Source organism: Nycticebus coucang, chromosome 11 (genome assembly GCF_027406575.1).
Source record: "Nycticebus coucang isolate mNycCou1 chromosome 11, mNycCou1.pri, whole genome shotgun sequence".
Classification (NCBI taxonomy): Eukaryota; Metazoa; Chordata; class Mammalia; order Primates; family Lorisidae; genus Nycticebus; species Nycticebus coucang.
The window spans coordinates 110,169,509-110,191,014 of record NC_069790.1 but is presented as its reverse complement, the minus strand read 5'-3'; the positions used below and the strand labels follow the sequence as shown (position 1 = coordinate 110,191,014).

Below are 21,506 nucleotides of genomic sequence, written 5' to 3'. Positions count from 1 at the left end.
GAGGCAGGAGAATCACAGAAGCCCAAGAGCTAGAGGTTGCTGTGAGTCCTGTGACATCATGGCACTCTACCGAAGGCAGTAAAGTGAGACCTTGTCTCTACAAAAAAAAAAAAAAAAAAGAAAAAAAAAACGCCCCATGGACACTTTAATACAGATGATTAAATAGAGAGAAAAAGCTATAGTAATTCCAGCACTTTGCAGGGCTGGGACAGGAAGATTACTTGAGCCTAGGAATTGAAGGTTACAGTGAGTGTACTCCAGCCTGTTTGACAGAAGGAAACCATGTCTCAAATAAATAAATAAACAAATAACAAATTCTACCTGTACAAACTACCAGTGGCTAATCCCATTATGATAGGGAGCCAGTGCCATAAGAAAAGACACTTCTGTGAACCAACAATTGGACTGGGTGATTACCAACAGGATCCTGGCATCCCGTTCTCTTGGTTATTAAGCAGTATAAGTAACAGTGACTTATGCTGCAAGCGAAAATGCAGGATCAAGGCTAAAGTGAAAACAAGTAGGCTTGTATCTGACAGCGTTAATTAACCAATTTATTATTTTCATCTTACAAATAAGAACGTATATATGTATTTAAAACATACTTTTATCACCATCACAGGTGCAGAAATATTACAAGACTTTGCTGTTCTTCAAAGAAACAACTGTTTTTAAATGTGATTTTTGGTAAAAAGATTTTTAAAACCCGTCATTACCAATAAGCATTTTAATCTACTCCATGCATACATATGTATCAATGACTACGTAATACATATGACAGTGTCTGATATAAAACCCTATTTTTAAAAATGTGAACATCAAGTATCATAGCTCCTAGATGATCACTTTTGAAGAAGTATGTAGCTGGGGATATCTGCCAGGAAACAGACCAAATATCCATCAATAATAAAATCGACAAATTAAATGGGAAATGTTCATGTAACGGAGCATGGTACATACAGCAATAAAAAAAAGAATCGATTTCTACTATATACAGACATAAAACTGAATTACATAATATTGAGTGTTAGAAACTTGCAGAAGAAGAGTGTATCTCTATATAGAGCTCAAAAAATATGCAAAGCTAAATCACATAATATTTAGGGATAAAAATATGTGACTAAAACTATATAAAGAAAAGCAAGAATAAGAAAAATGTCTTTCTTCCATAGCCAAGAGGATATTAACTTTAAACACCAAACGTCAAATGTTTCTTAGAAAATGTGTTATATTCTGCAAAAAGTTGATATTCTATTTCTTCTTCTTTTTTTTTTTTTTAATTGGTATCCTTTTCTATTATTTGAACTTACGGCAAGAAGCTCTAATTGCCAGTGTCTGAAAGAGCCAGGCAAAGAAAGGCACAAATTCTGAGACCTCAAACAAATTTCACTTGCTCATTAACCTGCTTTAAACTGAGAAAAAAACTATAGTTTATCAAATCAAAAGAAGTATTTTATTAACAGAAATGAGCACTAATATACTGTTTGTCAAATCATACCCGCATTAATTTACCTCCAAAATTCTATGCTTTAGAAAATATTATTTCTCACAAAAACCTAACAATTGTTGAAGTAATCATTTTTCAGGGGATCCAACATGTCTTTAATAATCTCCTATTGTTATTAAATACATACAATATGACCATAAAGCAATTAAGGTGCAAAGGCCCCAGTCAGAAACAAATCTCTTTACTTGGCAGGTTATGAAAGTCCAGATATAGATACTAACTATTCTTCCTCTTACCTGGACATTGAGATGTAACTTCTTTAGACGTTTTACCAGCGTTTCTTTATTGCATGGCACGAAAGCTTCAAGGTGGGAATACACACCACTACGAATGACAGGGCCTAGTTCTTGTAGCTGTAACTCAATGCTAACCAAAGGAAAAGAAAATCCACAATAAACCATATAGAATTTCTTTTAGATGGTACCACATAGGCAAGAAGGCAAGGGCAGCTGAATGTTTTCATTTTATCTTTCCATGATTTCCTAGTATTCTTCATGGGAAAAAACCCTACTAATAACTAGTAATTCTACAGAAAATATTCCAAGTCCAGTTTAAAAGCGGAATTATATGTCCACAAACCAGGAGGCAATAAGGCAATACCTTTTTGGTGAAAGGGGCAAAGTCTTAATTTTTGGGTAAAGCCTAAGAAATCCATTACTAACTAAAAGCTAATTTTCTTTTTTTTTTTTTGTGGTTTTTGGCCAAGGCTGGGTTTGAACCCACCACCTCCAGCATATGGGACTGGCGCCCTATCCCTTTGAGCCACAGGCGCCGCCCAAAAGCTAATTTTCTTAAAGAGATATTATACTATCCCTCTGTCGCCCAACAACTGCTATCTTGGCATGTGTCACAGTTTCATTGAGTGCTTAGAGTATTCTTTTCTTGGAAGTGTTTGGAAAAAGTAACAATTCAGGGGCGTCTGTAGTTCCAATTACTTGGGAGGCTGAGGCAAGAGAATCACTTAAGCCCAAGAGCTTGAGGTTGCTGTGAGATGTGACACCATGGCACTCTATGCAGGGCGACATAGTGAGACACTGTCTCAAAAAAAAAAAAAAAAAAAAAAAGTAACAATTCAGAGCAGTAAAGCCCCCTGGCTATATGTATACACAAACTACCTTATCTATCTTTGTTTCCCTTACTGTGTCTGCACTGCACAAATTACATACAGTACTTAATGGTTTATTCAATTCATTGTAATTCTCCAGCTCCCATTTCCACTTACAAATTAGGCTTCTGAGACAAAAAACAAGTTGTTCACTGTGTATTTAGCCTAATCGCTATTTTTTAAAAACAGAAGAAAACGGTTTGTAACTGCCATCATATTTTCAGCAGGACAACCCTACTCATAAATAATAAGGTTTCCCCCAATACGGAAGACATTATACCTGGCAACTGTAGATAGATGAGAACAGATGTTCATTTGAAGGTCAAGACCAAATCGGGACTCTTGGCAAAAACCTATGTCCAAATCATCACATTCTATTATAGGAGAAGGTGCAGATAAACTTATGTACTTCTCATAAATGTAAGCTGTATCTAAAAATTCAATAAATAGCTTTTTGGGAAGAACAGAAACCCTAACACACCAAATGCATTCATCACTTCTAAGATACACTGTAACTTCATTAAAAACAATGAAATATGAAAAATTATCCTCCTTATAATTAGTAATAGAAAATTTTTTGTATTAAAAAAGCTAAACAGATAACAAAAAATAGCAAGAGCTTAAGTCCTATAAGAACCAGGCGGTCAAATGCAAGGGTACATATGGAAAACAATCGGTACGGCTGTAAGTTCTGTATATATAAAACATTTGGTTAGGTAACATTATATAGTTAAATCTTTACTAGAAGTCTAGACTGTAGGCAGTAGGCCTTTTAGGCTTGCTCTATTACTAAAAATTAGTTAAGCTTAAAAATAAAATATAATCTCCAAGTACTGAGAGATTATGAGGAAGGGCAGCCTGATTCAATGACCTCCTTAAAAAGATCAGTGGTTTCTAAAAAGGCTAACTCAGGTATAGGGAGAGCTGATTCCCTAAAGAGAATACAATCCAAAAGTCCCTTTATATTGAGATTAAAGTCATTACTTATTCCTAAATTCCTTAAAGGATCATGTGACAAAAAGACGGCAGTTAGGTCTCAATGCAAGTGTCCAGCAGGACTGGGAGTACCTGTCTGGAACAACTGGTTAGGCAGAACTCTCAGCTGAATCGAGATCACAGGCAAAGAGTGTCACAATTTTTCAGCAATGTCTGCTTAGGTAATGGGCCAAAATCAAATCAGCATGCTGTATATTTGTTGATCCGGGTCAAAATTCAGTTAGCAAAAAGAAATAGTGTTTCCTATTCCAGCAAACTGATCTCTTTTTTTCCTTAGTATAAGGAAGCAACGGTGCGGGAGAGACAATATACCTGGACATCTTTACAGGAATTACTATCCCAAATGATTATGCTTCACATGCCCTTAGAAGAGCAACTTGGTCTAGAAAAATAACACATGTTCACGAAAGCAGAAAAAGAGGTTTACTACTAAAAGGGAAAAAAATTCAACTCTGAACACTAGGGCTTGTGGAACTCCAGGCACATCTGTGTGAAATAAAAAGTAGATGGGCTTCAAAAAACAAAAAGATTTACTTCAAGATAGACATGGGAGGATGAACAAAGAAGCCTATTAATGGAATGCTGATAATCTGCTTATTTAAGATGCTATGTCCCAAAATGGTCTTTTGACTCTCCCGGGAGAAAAAGAGTTGTTCCCTCCTACAGCAGCATAAAATAAAAGCGAATAGTCTTGTTACAAGAGAAGGACCTCATCTAGTACACTCAGGGCTCTCAGGTGGAAAGAAAAAGAAGAGCTGGGCAGATTCCTGATCATAGAATCTGGGACAGCTCTGATCACTGGTGGCTGCACTGTTCACTGAGTCTGGGGTGTAAAAGAGAGGTAGGCAAAAGGAGGTGGCACAGACAGGAAGTATTTACCTGGCCTCCACACAGAAAGACTGATTGGAAAAATCCTGGCTGAAATAATTAAGCACAGGAACAAGAAATACCTCCATAGCCACACTAGCGGCATACTAGGTTCTGTGTTGTCTCAGTCTAAGTATTCTTAAGTAATCCAAGATAATAGAGACTGCAATTAATTACAACAGCTATTGGAACCAATGAACCAATCAGTCTTTCTTCACAACTCACGAGAAACTATCTCCATTACGTACTTAAAAGTCAGAAATCACTGTATTAAAAATTTCCTATGTCTTTCTATTTGATGCTACTAAACTACCAAGAGTAGGTGTACATTATTTTCATGAGAGAGAGTGAAATTTACTGCCTTCCTTGGGATCACTTTTTTGCCCAGTTCTGTAGCCAATTATATATGTGATTCCTGCATCCAACGGTTAAAATCTACAAGCCAATAGGTTTACAAGTACAGCTTATGGACAACCTTAGAAACCAGCTTCATTGGTATCTAACTTGAAGAGTAAAAATTATTGCTAAGTTAAATACATAAAACAGCATTCATTTTCTTTTCCCAATCTAACTTCTGTTTTCTCGACATTACCTCCATCCTGCTGCACAACCATGACTTCTTATGAAACCATACTTTCCATTTGGCTACAAATGTTTATATGAATTGTAATTAACCTCATTAAGTATCAATGTAATTATTATTCCCAAGAATGAATAATAAAAAGCAAATGGAAAATCATGCCAAATCCAGCGGTCCAATACATGCAGAAACATAATCCTGCTGAGAAACAAATCTTAACCATGTATGCTGTGAGGCTGAAAGGGATGAGAGAATGCATCAGACTAGCCAGTCACTCAGTATCTATATCTCAAAGCCCTCCTACATTGTTAAATAAATCATTCGTAAGATTTTTTTAAATAAAAACAATTACTTACTCCAGAAGGATATTATTCATATCCTGTGTAAAGAATTTTTTCCTCCCTTCTTCATCAAAAAGTTTGGCAGCCTAGAGAACATAAGAAAGACTGTCATAACTCAAAATAAACAACTGTTTTTTTTTTTTTAAGAGGAGGTCTCACTATGTTGCCCAGGCTGATCTCAAACTCCGGGGCTCCAGTGATCCTCCCATGTAGCTGGGATCACAGCATGTACCACCACGGTCTTCTGCAACAAGTAATTATTCTGCAATGAATGTCTAATGAAAAAAAAAACAAAGAGCTTCACACTGGTAGGCTACCACAAGAGTTGTGATATTCAACTGGATATTGTGTAAGTTTCCCACAGCTGCTATAACAAATTACCACAAACTTGGTGCCTCAAAACAATAGAAATTTATCCTCTCACAGTCTAAAGTGAAAATCAGCATCACCGTCCTGAAATCAGTGTAAATAGGGCTGAGTTTCCCCCAAAGCCTCCAGGGAAGGACTTGCACCCCTGTATCTTTCATCTTCTAGTGGCTGCTTCATTTCTTGGTTGCACTACAGCCTTGCTACCTTCAAGGCCAACATCTTCAAATCTCTCTGCACCCTCCCTTCACATAGCCTTTTCCTCTGTTTGTATGACCTCTCCTCCCTCCTCCCTCTTGTAAAGATATATGATTGCATTATCCTAGAACCACAGATCCATAGGATCTAGAATACCACTCCCATCTCAAAATCTTTAATCACAAATGCAAAGCTTCCACTCCCCTTCTGCAATATCAAATAACATTCACAGATTTCAGGGGTTAGAATATGGTTATCTTGGCTGGGTGCAGTGGCTCACACCTATAATCCTAGCACTCTGGGAGGCGGGAGGATTGCTTAAACTTAGGAGTTTAAGACCAGCCTAGCAAGAGAAAGACACCATCTCTACTAAAAATAGGAAAACCAGCTGAGTATAGTGATGCATGCCTATAGTCTCAGCTACTCGGGAGGCTAAGGCAGGAGGATCACCTGAGCCCAAGAGTTTGAGGTTGCTATGAGCTATGATGCTACAGCACTCTACCCAGGGTGAGAGTTTCACTCTGTCTCAAAAAAAAGAAAAAAAAAGAAAAACAAAAACCAAAAAGCCAGGCTCACACCTATAATCCTAGCATTCTGGGAGGCCGAGGCAGGTGGTTTGCCTGAGCTCACGGGTTTGAGACCAGCCTAAACCACAGTGAGACCCTGTCTCTAAAAAAAAAAAAAAAAAAAATAGCCAGGCACCTACAGTCCCAGCTACTCAGGAGGTTGAGGCAAGAGAATCAGTACAGCCTAAGGGTTTGAAGTTGATGTGAGCTATGACACCACAGCACTCTCCTAAGGCCAACAACGTGAGACTGCCTCAAAAAAAGAATATGGATATCTTTTGGAGGACCCACTACAGTTATTTCAAAGATCTATGAAAGTGGCCAGGCACGGTGGCTCACACCTACACTCTGGGAGGCCAAGGTGGGTGGATTGCCTGAGCTCACAGGCAATGAGCAAGAATGAGGACCCCATCTCTAAAAATAGCCAGGTGTTGTGGCGGGCGCCTGTAGACTTGGGAGGCTAAGACAAGATAATCTCTTGAGCCCAAGAGTTTGAGGTTGCTGTGAGCTATGATGCCACGGCAAGAAAATGAAAAATAAAAGATTGATTCTCATTAAGGTTAAAGATCTTTAGAATTAAATAGAAACAAATATTTAGAATGAGTACAGGAGGCTGAGGCAAGAGGATCGTTTGAGCTCAAGAGTTTTAGGTTGCTGTGAGCTATGACACCACAGGACTCTACCCGGGTGGCAAAGTGAGACTGTCTCAAACAGACAAAAAAAAAATCACGTGGCTTTGGGAAAATCATTTAACCTTTTGAACCTTAGTTTCCTCAACTGTTAAATGGGAGAAACACTACCTAGCTCACGTTATTGTTGGGAGGATCAGACTATACAGTACGTAAAATCTATCAAACCCAGTCAGGGTCACTGCCTCCCAAGAGGTGAAGAGGGCCTTGGGAAGTGGTAGGAACCGTAGCACTGCACCCAGTAGATATGATCAGTTTTTGCCAAATAAAAACAGGTATTATTACTAAGAATTATTCCTTGAAAAGCTTGAATCACATCACTAGCACTTTTAAAAATTTACAAGAAACAAAAGGTTTCAGAGATGCAGCAACACAGGAAAGCTGAAAGGATGTCCTCTGACATAAGTGAATCCTGTATTTAAATTCTGGCTCTATCACATATTAGTTACATAGCCTTGATAAAGTTATTTAACCTACCTCAATTTGAGTCTCTTACCCATAAAAGGGAAATAATATTCATATTTCATACATGAAATTGGAAAAGATTAAACAAGATCTTATTTAATAAAACGATAAACAGATTGTATACTTTTCAAAAAGTAAGTACAAAAGACTAACAGAATAGGAGACAGGAACAGTAAAACAGAATGTAAAAGAAATTGCAATAGGCCAGGTATGGTGGGTTATCCCTGTAATTCCAGCACTTTGGGAGGCTGAGGCAAGTGGATTGCCTGAGCTCACAGGTTCGAGACTAGCCTGAGCCAGAGCAAGACCTTGTCTATAAAAATAGGTGATTATCGTGGCAGTTGCCTGTAGTCCCAGCTACTTGGGAGCTAAGGCAAGAGAATATCTTGAGCCCAAGAGTTGGAGGTTGTTGTAAGCTATGGTGCCATGGCACTCTACCAACGGCGACAGAGTGAGACTCTGTCTCATAAATAAATAAATATGCAATAAAGCCCAATTATATCTTAATAACTCTAGGTCAGATAAAATCTTTTGTTAAGAGAAAAAACTTCTGATTAGGTCAGTAAATAAATTTTCATTTCTGTGTTTCCTATAATAAAAAGAGCTAAAATAAGGGAACTCGAAAAGATTGAAGATAGGCCACACACAGTGGGTTGTGCCTTTAACCCTAGCACTAAGGAAGGCTGAGACTGTAGGACAGGACTTTCAGGCTACAGTGAGCTATGATCCCACCACTGCATTCCAGCCTGAGCAACAGAGGGAATGCAAATGATGGGAAAAGTTATACCATGCAAAAACAAACAAAGAGAAAGGCATCTATAGTAAAATAAGACAACATTAAAATCAAGGTGAAAAGTGTTAATAGGACAAAAAGGGTCACCTTCAAATGATGATCACCACAATGAAGACAGAGTCATTAAAAATCTCATAAACTGAACAACTAGCATAGAAATAAACAGCAAAAATTATGGTAAAGACAATGTATAACTAAACATAGCAATGAGACTGAGATACTTTAACACACTTCTCTAACTCCTGGACTGATGAAGTAGATTAAAATAAGTAAAAAGATAAAGGAATTAATTAGTAACCCATAACCTCAGAAAAGACACTAAACAACAAAAAAATAGGAAAAAAAAAAAGAATTGATAAATGAAATCCAGGGGCCAGCTGTTAGAAAGATTGATCTCGTCCTCTCCTAATCAGATATTGTAATAAATCCACATATTACAATCCCATTAACATTCTTTCATTCATTCAGAGACAGGGTCCCACTCTGCTGGCCAGGCTGGAGTACAGTGACCTGATCACAGCTCACTGTAACCTCATACTCCTAGGCCCAAGTGATATCATGACTCAGCTTTCCAAGTAGCTAGGACTACAGGCAGGGCCCCACCCTTCTTGGCTAATTTTGTTGTTGTTGTGGCGGTTTGGCCGGGGCGGGTTCGAACCTGCCACCCTCGGGATATGGGGCCAGCGCCCTACTCACTGAGCCATAAGGCGCTGCTCATTCTTGGCTATTTTTTTTTTTTTTGTAGAGACAGAGTCTTACTATACCGCCCTCCGGTAGAGTGGCGTGGCGTCACACGGCTCACAGCAACCTCTAACTCTTGGGCTTACGCGATTCTCTTGCCTCAGCCTCCTGAGCAGCTGGGACTACAGGCACCCGCCACAACGTCCGGCTATTTTTTTGTTGCAGTTTGGCCAGGGCTGGGTTTGAACTCACCACCCTCGGCATATGGGACCAGCGCCCTACTCACTGAGCCACAGGCGCCGCCCGGCTATTTTTAATTTAGTTTGGCTAGTCTCAAACTCCTGGGCTCAAGGGATCCTCCCACGTAAACTTCCCAAAGTGCTGAGATTACAGGCATGAGTTACTGTGCCCAGACTGTATTACTTATTTAACTGGGGGGGTGGGGGAGGTGGGGCCCCAGTTACTAAAATATGAATGAGTTAAAGCAATTAAAAAAGGACAATTTTAGACAAGGCTTGACACATTTTTAGACAAAATACTATCTCCCCTAAAATAAAAAGCAGATGTGTGAGATGTAACTAGATTTGTAGCTAGTTAAGAACACTGATGTAACCACGTCAGATTGTATAAAAAAACCAACACAATGTACCCCACATATGCATAAATGTATTCATGATCTATGTGCATATGACTTAATAAAAAAAAAGAAGATTATGAACATAAGTCAATCTGAAAGTAATCTATGTTAGGCTACAAAGCTCAACTCTTACTAAAGCTGCTGATCAGTTGGAACAATATTATAAAATAACGAGATGTCAACATAGTTTAGACCAAGTTTAAACACTCTTATGCAATGTTACTGTATTTGTTTCTTTTTCTTTTTTGAGACATTGTCTCGCTTTGTTGCCCTTGGTAGAGCATCATGGCTATCTTGATTCTGTTTTCTTTATATGAGGGAGCTAATAAAAACTGAATTTATGAAATCTATACAAAAAAATACATCTTAGGTGAACTAAAATAATAAAAGAATCAACTGTATCCATTGTAACTATAGTTATTTCTATTTATTATTTTTTTTTTTGGAGGCAGAGTCTCACTATGTTGCCCTTGGTAGAATGCCGTCACAGATCACAGCAACCTCCAACTCTTGGGCTTAAGCCATTCTCTTGCCTTAGCCACCCAAGTAGCTGGGACTACAGGCACCCACCACAATGCCCAGTTATTTTTTGTTGCAACTGTTTAGCTGGCCTGAGCCATGTTTGAACCCGCCACCCTCGGTGTATGTGGCTAAGCATCGTAACCACAGTGCTACGGGCACCGAGCCATTTATTTCTATTTAAAAGAAAAGACCTATTTATATAGTCAATGCCTAAAAGGAAATATGACAAATAAGAAGTTATTAGAAGGATGGTAGGTTATTTTTGTCTTTAAAAGAAAAGCATTTATTGCTATGTTTGTAGAGCAAATAAATACCAAGAAAATTATTATACTTACTACACGGAGGTCTTCGATACGTTTCTCAAGAAGTACAGGTAGACCCTCTGGGAGTGTAGGTACCACCTTGGGCATAACCTGAGAGGTGTAGGTTGGCTGGGTGGTGTTTCCATTTTCTCCCCCTGACTCAGATAGGGGGCTACCATCAGAAGCAGCATCCAGTAATCTGTCAAAGTCGAAATCATCTAGTATCTCTAGGGCATTTTCAGCTTCCTGAAAGAGTTCATGTTCATTTGTGCTAACAAAAATGGGAAGGTCTGGATCAGCGCTGTTGAGATTTAGGTCTGGGACATCATTCCCTAATGCTGCAGCAGCACAAGGGGGTTTATTCAGAGAGGAGGTTGATAAGGTCACTGGGATTTTAGGGTTAGACTCCTTCTTTAATGCATCCTTCTCTTTCTGAAATTTTCGTATCATGGCAGCTAGATAAAGAGAATCTTTATAACGTTTCTTCTTTTTTTCAGACTTGTGTGAATTTAGAGCCACAACTCTGTGAAGAAAAAAAGTGATCAAAAAGGCTGTGTGATTTTATTTATTTATTTATTTATTTATTTATTTATATTTTTTGAGACAGAGCCTCAAGCTGTCACCCTGGGTAGAGTGCCATGGCATCACAGCTCATAGCAACCTCCAACTCCTGGGCTCTAGCAAGTCTCTTGCCTCAGCCTCTCAAGTAGCTGGGACTACAGGCACCTGCCACAAACCCCGCCTATTTTTTGGTCGCAGCCATCATTGTTGTTTGGTGGCCTGGGCTGGATTCGAACCTGCCAGCTCAAGTGCATGTGGCTGGCGCCTTAGCCACTTGAGTCACAGGCGCCAAGCCGTGTGATTTTTTTTAAATGAACATTTGCTGAAAAAAGAGTTGCCTTACAACCAGCGAAGTTCACATCATACATCTTCAAGCTGGTACCTACATGTGGCTTGTGCTACAGACTGCCAAAAAAAAAGAAGTATCAATACACAATCCCGTCTTGAGCTGCAAGCCTACTCACTGTCACGTGGTCTTCCTAGAGACCCTACTCTCTTTACTACTGCCTTCTGAATATTTTTCACTTTCCATTTCAGAAACAGTCATGTTAAGCAATATGTGTAATTTTCAACGACAGCGTTTTTTCCTACAGAAACTATAGGGAAGATCTCAGTTTAGCCATCACTTCCTTGAAGAAATCTTCTAAATCCTATGGCTTAGATGCTTCTGTGTGCACTACAGAACATAAAAGATTAGTACCTTGAAGGTATGCCCATGTTTTAGTCTATTTTATACACCCAAAATCTGGATAATAGTGCCTTAAAAAATAAACCGGTACTTAATATTTATAAAGTTGAGAAAATAAATTCAATAAAAAGAAATACTTGTAGGCTATGTTTACAAAGAAACTTACTTATAAATAATGAACATTTAAGACAACCATTAGTGGTATATATACTTTTTTCTTGATGATTTCTTTATAACTCAAGGTCCTGATTCATGGCTGAAATCCCATGTTTGGAGGGGTGAAATACCTCCCTACATCAGCCTTTGGATACTGACAGCTCCAAATTCAATACACCTCCCCAGCTAAGGAGAGGAGCAATACCTAGCCTCTCATACCTGTCCTTCTCTGTGAAAAAGCCCTAGAGAAATAGGGACAAATGGCAATTTTTGATTGCATGGTATGAATATTTTGTTCTTGTGACATATGGCTTTTGAGAAGTTTTACTTAGATTTTTTTTTGCAGTTTTTGGCTGGGGCTAGGTTTGAACCTGCCACCTGTGACATATGGGGCTGGCGCCCTACTCCTTTGAGCTACAGGCGCTGCCCAGTTTTACTTAGATTTTAACAGCAATATCATTACCTAAGGTCACAAGCGTTAAGAATAGCTAAATAAAGTCAATAAAATTTTTTATACTGTAACAGTCATAAATAACTGTTTACACATAGGCTACTACCAATATTCAATCCCCAAGCATTTAAGGTTAGTTTTAGTATCAAAACATTAAAACAATTTCTTCTATATTTAATATCTTTTCAAACCGGTTCTTATTGGTAAAAAGTTGTAACAAACAAAATACTTAATGAACCAATCTGTAAATCTGATCTAAAACACCACGGGTCTCTAAGATGACAAAGCCTTCTGCTTACCAACAAATATTATAATATTAAAATATAAGTTAACAGTCACTAATGTTCATAAACAGTATATTAAATTAGACCCAGCTAAGTTGAATTAATTAATGGTGACTATATCTTTCTAAAAGGAGAGACAGTCACAATGTAACACCCGTTCCCTTCTTAGGTTTAATTTAACACACCCTAGCTGTTTGGGTACTTTCTTCCTTGGCTTCTTCTCCTTTTCCCCGTCCTCTTTCCGTTTCCGCTTCTTCATTTCAATATCATCTTCTTTTATTTTGGGAACCTGTAAAATGATAGAAGAATGCATCATTTACATAAGAACCAATGCTTTACTCTTTGATGTAATTCAGGATCCAGGGCAGAGTTTTTTTCCTCAAATGTCAGTATAAATCAGAATTGCTTGTTAAAAGTACAAATTCTTGGGGCAGGTCACGGTGGCTCAAGTCTGTAATCCCAGCACTCTGGGAGGCTGAGGTGGGTGGACTGCCTAAGCTTACGGGTTTGAGACCAGCCCAAGCTAGAGCAAGACTGACCTCTAAAAATAGCTGGGTGTTGTGGTGGGCGCCTGTAATCCCAGCTACGTGGGGGCTGAGATAGAGAATCACTTGAGCTTATGAGGTTGCTGTGAGCTGTGACCTTACGGCACTCTACTAAATGAGACAAAGTAAGACTCTGTCCCCTCCCCAAAATAAGTAAATAAATAAAAACAGAAATTAAATTAAATTAAAAGTACAAATTCTTGGGGTCCATGAACACTCTCACCTCTGGCTTAGATTCAGTTATCTGGGGTAGGCCTTATAATTTGCATTTATTGATTTACCATTTTTTAAAACTTCCCAAGTTGCCGGGTGCAGTGGCTCGTGCCTGCAAACTCAGCACTTGGGAGGCCTACGTGGGTGGACAGCCTAAGCTCACACATTTGAGACCAGCCTGAGCCAGAGACAGACCCTGTCTCTAAAAAACAGCTGGGCGTTGTGGTGTGCACCTTGTAGTCCCAGCTACTTGGGAGGCTGAGCCAAAAGGATCACTTGAACCCAAGAGTTTGAAGTTACTGTGAGCTAAGATGCCACAGCACTCTATAAAGGGTGCCAAAGTGAGACTCTAAATAAATAAATAAATAAATAAATAAATCTTCCCAAGTCTAGCAACAATAATGTGCGTTTTATTTTATTTTTTATTTATTTATTTTTTTGTAGAGACAAGAGTCTCACTTTATGGCCCTTGGTAGAGCGCCGTGGCCTCACACAGCTCACAGGAACCTCCAACTCCTGGGCTGAAGCGATTCTCTTGCCTCAGCCTCCCGAGTAGCTGGGACTACAGGCGCCCGCCACAACACCCAGCTATTTTTTGTTTTGCAGTTCAGCTGGGGCTGGGTTTGAACCCACCACCCTCGGTATATGGGGCCGGTGCCTTACCGACTGAGCCACAGGCGCCGCCCATAATGTGCATTTTAAACAAGTGCTTTGGTAATTCTCATACAAGTCAGTCTTCGGACCATACTTTAAGAAAACAGTTATCTAAGGACACTATTCCTTTCCCAAATATAGTACATGCAAACTCCACAGAACTAGTCACAACTTATATCTTAGGCAATGTAACAATTATTAACGATCATTTGTATAGCAAATTTTTTTTTTTTTGGCCGGGGCTAGGTTTGAACCTGCCACCTCTGGCATATGGGACCAGCGCCCTAATCCTTGAGCCACAGACACCGCCCTGTATAGCAAATTTTAATGTCTTCTAGGAACTTAATTTTATACCAGAAATAGCAGATTATTAAACCATATATGCAGAGAACTTTTTGTTTTGTTTTGCAGTTTGGCTGGGGCTGGGTTTTGAACTCATCACCCTCCGTATATGGGGCCAGCACCCCACTCACTGAGCCACAGGCACCACCCAAAGAACTTTTAAAGAAAATATAATTCTACTATGATGTAAAAAAACTAATTTTCCCATAGCTACAGAATTTATTTATTTATTTATTTATTTATTTAGAAATGGGATCTCGCTATGTTGCCCAGGCTGGAGTGCAGTGGCTATTCACAGGCGCGATCCCACTACTGATCAGTATGGGAGTTTTTACCTGCTCCATTTCCAACCTGGGCCAGTTCACCCCTCCTTAGGCAACCTGGTGGCCCCCCGCTCCTGCGAGGTCATCGTATTGATGCCAAACTTAGCGCGGACACCTGATAGGCATAGTGCACTACAGCCCCCAACTCCTAGACTCAAGCAATCCTCCCATCTGAACCTCCCAAGCTGCTGGGACTACAGGCGTGCACTACCGCGTCCGCATATCTATAGAATTTTAAAGTATATAATTAACCATAGATTCAAAACAATGGTCTGTATTTTACTTTTCTTTGCATTCAGTTGTGGCACAAGTAACATTCAAAAAGTATATATACTTGGGAGGCTGAGGCAAGAGAATTGCTTAAGCCCAAGAGTTTCAGGTTGCTGTGAGCTGTGACAACACAGCACTCTACCCAAGGGTGACATAGTGAGACTCTGTCTTAAAAAAAAAAAAAAGTATATGTAGTAGAAATTCCATAGTTGACCACTTCCCTATATCAGTCACTTCCTTAAAGTTGGCCTGATTTTCATAGACTGGACATGTACCATATGTACATATCAATACGGTAGGCCTTGCTCCTTATGTTGACCACCTCTGTATATTGCTGACCAGTTGGCGACATTCCCTTGGGTGGTCAACTTATAGAGGTCCTACTATAGTATTAATTGAACGTTCTTATTAATGTCAGAGAAACTCACTTTGGCTGGCTTGTGCTTTTGGTTGTCTGTAGTATCTTCTTCTTCAGTATCTGAAGCTTGGCGAAACTGTAGAGTACCAGTGTTGATATAAAAGCCTCCATATTTTGTTGTCAGAGAAGCAGGAACTAATTCATCATACTAGATTAAAAAAAAATTCAGATATATCCTCTTGTCTTTAACGCTATATAAAATGTCAAAGAAATTCATTCACCATGGCAGCATCATCCTTAAATCCTAACTATAAAAGTGACTACAATGAGGATTACGTGCAGAATAAATTTAGAAAAAATTAATATCTGGAATAAAAATTAGCTCTGATCATTTAGTATATACAAGAAAGAAACTTCTAGAATAAAAAGCAAATTTTAAATATATCACCTGCTGAGAATAATTGAAGGATGATTGCTATTATTTTTTTCCCCTTCCCACTGCTACTATTCCTAATGACAAGAGGCTCTAATGAGAAACTGAAACAAGTTAAAACAGATGACTAAATGTCTAGACAAGAGTAAATTTTATTTCTTACCGTAACAGTATGTAATCTTATTCATAAAGAAATTGTAAAGACAAATTATAAATACAAAACTATTTCTTCTGCCTTAGCCCTATGCTTTTAAAAATAGGGAAAAATTTTCAACATTTAAAAGAAAAATAGCACATATATTTTAAAGAGAAGCAGAAAAACAAATGTTCAGTTCAGTAAATATACATTTGAGAACACAGAATGAGCCAGAAAATTTGCTTGGAGCAAATTTGCTTTAGGCTCCTAGTTGCCTAAATCAGATTTAGTCCTCAAAGACTGGGTTGTTTTTTTTTTAGAGACAGAGTCTCACTTTGTCACCCTTGGTAGAGTGCCATGGCGTCACAGCTCACAGCAACCTCCAGCTCTTGGGCTTAGGTGATTCTCTTGCCTCAGCCTCCTGAGTAGCTGGGACTACAGGCGCCCGCCACAACGCCCGGCTATTTTTTTGTTGCTGTTGTTGCAGTTTGGCTGGGGCTGGGTTTGAACCCACCACCCTTGGTATATGGGGCCGGCACCCTACTCCCTGAGCCACAGGTGCCGCCCCGAAGTCTGGGTTTTAAGATTTGTCATCATCTCACCTGATGAAGATGGACAAAAAGCAAACATTAAACAAAGGCAATCTTAACCAAATGAAGATGTTCAAAGAGGAAAGGAAAAAATGAACTATTAACACTTATCTAATAGCCCAGAGGCCTCTGCCATCTCAGGGCCCCTAAACTCCACTTCTGAGGTTCTTCATATAATCTAGTCTTTAAGAAAGTCAGATTTTTAAGGAAATTTTTTTTGCCATGGGTGAGAAACACACACACCCTACTAGGAACTGTAAGAATATAAGGCCAAGTATAAAAGTTATGATTTTAACCCATATTCTTTTAAATTATGTGGAGAATGGAATAAGAGTGTCCAGTTTGATCCTATTGAATTAAAAAGAAATGAGTGAAAGAAAAAAATAAACTACTTTCTTGTTGTTCTACTAGAAAGATTGATAAGACTGACCTCAGAGCAAAAGGCCAGTACAATCTACTAGTAAAGGAACAATATGAGAAGTGAAGGATTAAAACTAAAAGACATCGTAGTAATTACTTTGAAAATGTGTAACTGTGATAAAATAAATACACCTGTACTCTTTGCTTACATGTACTTGTATAGTGCTTTATAATTTTCAATGCTTCTTCATATAAATTATTTCATTCGGTCCTCCTGATACCTTTGTAAGGCAAGAAAGGCAAATATTATTTCCATTTTGTAAGTGAAAACCAGGTAAGTACCAAGTACCTTACCAAAGCAATTTTCTATCTTTATGGCAAAGTTACTGGCTGCCACCAACCCATCCACCACACCAAGCAGCTTCTTCACATGGAAACACATGCACCGCCTGGTATACAGGGCGATTTTGACGTGCTCAAAGTCCATCTTCTTGGGAATATGCTGCTGCACTTTCCCTATCAGAACACTCTTCAAGTGAATAAACTCTTCATGAATATTTAACTTAGCCATATAAGAATGTGTCGAGAGGCAATAGACACTGAAATTGAGAATCAGAAGGCCTGAATTTAGATCTGTTGTCAATGATTAACTACTGTGACCCAGACCTAATCACTTAACATCAACTTTTAGGGAGTTGTAAAACAAGGACATAGTTACTTCACAAAGTTCCAGTATAATTTTAATGGGACAACCTAAATAAAACAGTGTTACTCATGACTGGTATTATTTATTAATAATAAAATTAATTTTTCCTTCAGTTCTTTTACAGTTTGGAAACATAAATATGAGACTAAAAATAATCCTCAAAAGCATTTATTTTAGGTATTTTTAGTAATTTAGTACATGATTCTGAAAATGAATTAGAACCAGATAATTTTCACTCTATCAAATAATACACCAAACACCGCAAGCTTACTGATGATGCAATCAGTTAAAAGAAAAAAAAAAACTCATCCTGTTTGACAATAATTGTTTCATATTTGAATTCTCTTATAAAAAAAGCAAATAATATGTTCAGAGCAACAATGCTAAAGTTATTTTGCAAGTCAAACCATCTCTTTCAAAACAAGGATCTACCTTGTCCTACAAACGTCAGTAACTAATTGTAAACGTATACTTGTAAAATGTATCCTTACTAAAGCAGTAACTTTCAAAATTTTTTTCCACAACCCAAGCACACACATACACACACAATAAAAAGCGTATAATCTACTAATGATGTACTATGACAGCTCCTCTTCTATTAGATTCCATTTTCTTTGAAAATACTGGTCACACCCACCAAATTGATATATAACCCAATTTGGGGTGGTTGCCGGGGTTAGGAGGAAGCAAGGAAGGGACAGGCATAGAACAGATTTTATTCTGTGTGATACCATAATGGTGGGCATGTGTCATTATACGTGTACATTTGTCCAAACCCAAAGAATGTACAACACCATGAGTAAACCCTAACGTAAGCTATCAACTCTGGTGATAATGATGTATCACAATCTAAGTTCATCAGTTACAACAAATGTACCACTGTGATACAGGACATCAACAGGAGGGTTGTTTGTGTATGGGGGCAGAGTATACATGGAAACTCTCTGTACTTTCCATTTAATTTTGCTGGGAATCTAAAACTTCTCAAATAAAATTAAGTTTATTAATTTTTAAGAAGTTATTTACGTAAGTGTGAGTACATGCAATGCCCATTTATATATGGGTGAGTTCCTCCTTGGGTTATTTATAATTCAAAATGTACATACAGAGCCAGGCACAGTGGGTCACGGCTGTAATCCTAGCATTCTGGGAGGCTGAGGTAGGAGGATCACTTGCATTCAGAAGCTCCGAGACCAGCCAAGCAAGAGTGAGACCGTCACTACTAAAAATACAAAAAGTAGCCAGGCATTGTAGCCAGTGCCTACAGTCTCAGCTTCTCAGGAGGCTGAGGCATACATGATCTCTTGAACTCGGGAGTTTGAGATTTCTGTGAGCTAGGCTGAAGCCGCAACAGTCTAGCCTGGGCCAACAGAGTCCCTTCCCCAAAATCTACATATATTAACATTGCTACTGATGCTTTATACTTGGCTTTATGCTCTTTGGCATGATTACCTTCATTACTTTGAGTTTCAGAATAATCCTGTGGGATAAGCAACTTATAGCAGAGAAAACTGACACTAAAGAACTAGCTCCTGGTCACGTGGTGAATTAGAAATGTAGTTAAGACAAGAATATAGGACTTGTGCCAGGCATGGTGGCTCATGCACTTTGGGAGGCTGAGACTGGTGGACTGCTTGAACTCAGAAGTTCTAGACCAGCCTGAGAAAGAGTGAGACCTGTTTCTACAAAAAACAGAAAATCTAGCTGGGTGTTGTGATGGACACTCATAGTCCTGGCTACTCAGTAGGTTGAAGCAGGAGGATCACTTGAGTCCAGGAGTTTCACAAGACTTTTGAAAACATTCCACATGCTAACTTACTGGCTGACAACCTCTTTGGTAATAGGAAGGGCTTCTCTACTCCAAAGGGCATTATCAATATGATACTCCTATAGACCAGGCTGTCAGGTATGGTAAAACATTTTATGGTAAGGCATTTTAAAGATGTCTGCCATAATTACCTCAAGCGAGTGTCACCAACATTGAAAATCGTGTGGTTCTCATTTGAAAGTCATTTCAAAACACAACTGCCCAAATTTGGGATTATCAATAAAACCTCAAGATACAAATACTCTTTGACCAATAAATTCCACTGCTAGAAATTTATCCCTACGATATATTTGCACTCTATGTCCTTCATACACAACTTAAGATGATAAATGTACACAGATGCCCAATTATTTGTAAGCACCTAACACTGGAAATAATGTAAATGTTCATCAAATGAGATTAGTTAAATAAATTATGCAATTTAAGTATACTCTCCATTAGTCATTAAAAAGAACATATCTGTATGCTAATATGTAAATATCATCAAAATGTTATATTTTATCAGAAAAGCAATGTCTGAAAGATGATACATAGTATAATCTTATTTGTGTTAATATTTAAATAATAGGTTGTATGCTTAATATACAAGGAACTATACAAGTAGCTTACTAGTATTTACACCTTTTCAGTGTGAGACCTTCAAGGTACTTTACTGTCTACTGCATCACTAGCTTGTGTTTTATTGCTGTTTTATCACAAACGTAGAATTTTAGAATAAGAAAACACCAAAAAGGGCGGCACCTGTGGCTCAAAGGGGTAAGGCGCCGGCCCCATATGCTGGAGGTGGTGGGTTCAAAAACCCAGCCTCGGCCAAAAAAAAAAAAAAAGAAAGAAAACGCCAAAAATAAAATCCCCAAACCCCAAAACACCAAAAATCTCTTGAACAATCTAATCAGGCCTCATTTCTAGAAATTCTAATTCAGTAAGTCTGAGTTAAAGCAAGTATACTAATATGTTTCAGCCCTGACTGAGAACCATTTGTTTAATGTATTAGTTTTCAGCATATGGTTAGAACTCTTTTCCTTGTTCTCTTTTATTAAATTTATTTTTGTTTTCAGTTGGGCCTGGGGTGATAACAGAAGCAACACTAGTTACAACCAGCAACCATCAAAGAACATCGAGGACTGCAGTCAGGCACTGGGAAGGGGTATAGCACAGTGAAAATCAGGGCAGAGTGCGCCCAGCAAACCATGTGCTGAGCTAGCCAGACCCAGCCGGCCAGTCTGTTTCCATACAACTTGCAAGCTAAGAAGGTATTTTTTTAATGATTGAAAAAACCTCCAAAAGAGGATTAATATTTCCTTTCATGTAAGGATATGACAGTATGAAAATTATATGAAATTTAAATTGCAGAGTCCTTAAATAAAGTTCATCTTAACATAGCCACACTCAGTCATTTACTTATTGTCTATAGCTGCTCTCAAACTACAACACACAACTGAACAGTTGTGACAGAGACCATACAAACCTGCAGAGTCTAAAACATTTACTACGTGGATATGGCCCTTTATGGAAAAAAGTTTGCTACAACCTGGTCTGGTATAAGTGTTAATAATGACTCACTCAGACCAACCCAACATTACAGAGTTTTACATCCACAGTATTCTTTTTAAAGAAAAATCTTTAAGCAGTAAACATAGCCTTAAAAAGCACAAATAAAAACATTCACTGCACTATTTAACCTACTTCACCCTTAACTTCTACAATCCCACACAAAGAATTTGCTGCTATATTAAAAATACATTACTCACAGCCTCTGAGTTATCAATAAATGGATCTGTCTCATCATAGCCAAAGCCTATATCAATTAAATCTTGTAGCCGATCCTTCCGGTGTTTACGGGATTTCCCACCCTGCAAAGAACAGATACGTTAGACTGATTCAGTATCCATAAGCTGTTTCCATGAAGTTAAAATGACCTGCTGGAAGAATTCAAACCATTTTTGTCGATAATCCCTCTGCTAGGAGGTTGGGTTTAAGACCCCCCCCCCCC

At 38.5% G+C, this 21,506-nt stretch overlaps 1 protein-coding gene across 6 annotated transcripts in view; it reads right to left on the bottom strand.

Annotated features, from left to right (window-relative positions):
* Positions 1-21,506, bottom strand: part of UBN2 (ubinuclein 2) — a 79,619-nt gene that overhangs the window by 36,856 nt on the left and 21,257 nt on the right. For 4 of the 6 annotated variants that reach the window (XM_053554000.1, XM_053554002.1, XM_053554001.1 and 1 more), the window contains exons 3-8: positions 21,265-21,366; positions 15,531-15,668; positions 12,941-13,044; positions 10,649-11,138; positions 5,412-5,482; positions 1,744-1,873 (exon numbers count right to left, since the gene is read on the bottom strand). In XM_053554000.1, the coding sequence (XP_053409975.1) occupies positions 1,744-1,873; positions 5,412-5,482; positions 10,649-11,138; positions 12,941-13,044; positions 15,531-15,668; positions 21,265-21,366 (1,035 nt within the window). The remainder of the gene's footprint in view (positions 1-1,743; positions 1,874-5,411; positions 5,483-10,648; positions 11,139-12,940; positions 13,045-15,530; positions 15,669-21,264; positions 21,367-21,506) is intronic. The other 2 variants (XM_053554003.1, XM_053554004.1) reach the window with 1 other exon arrangement.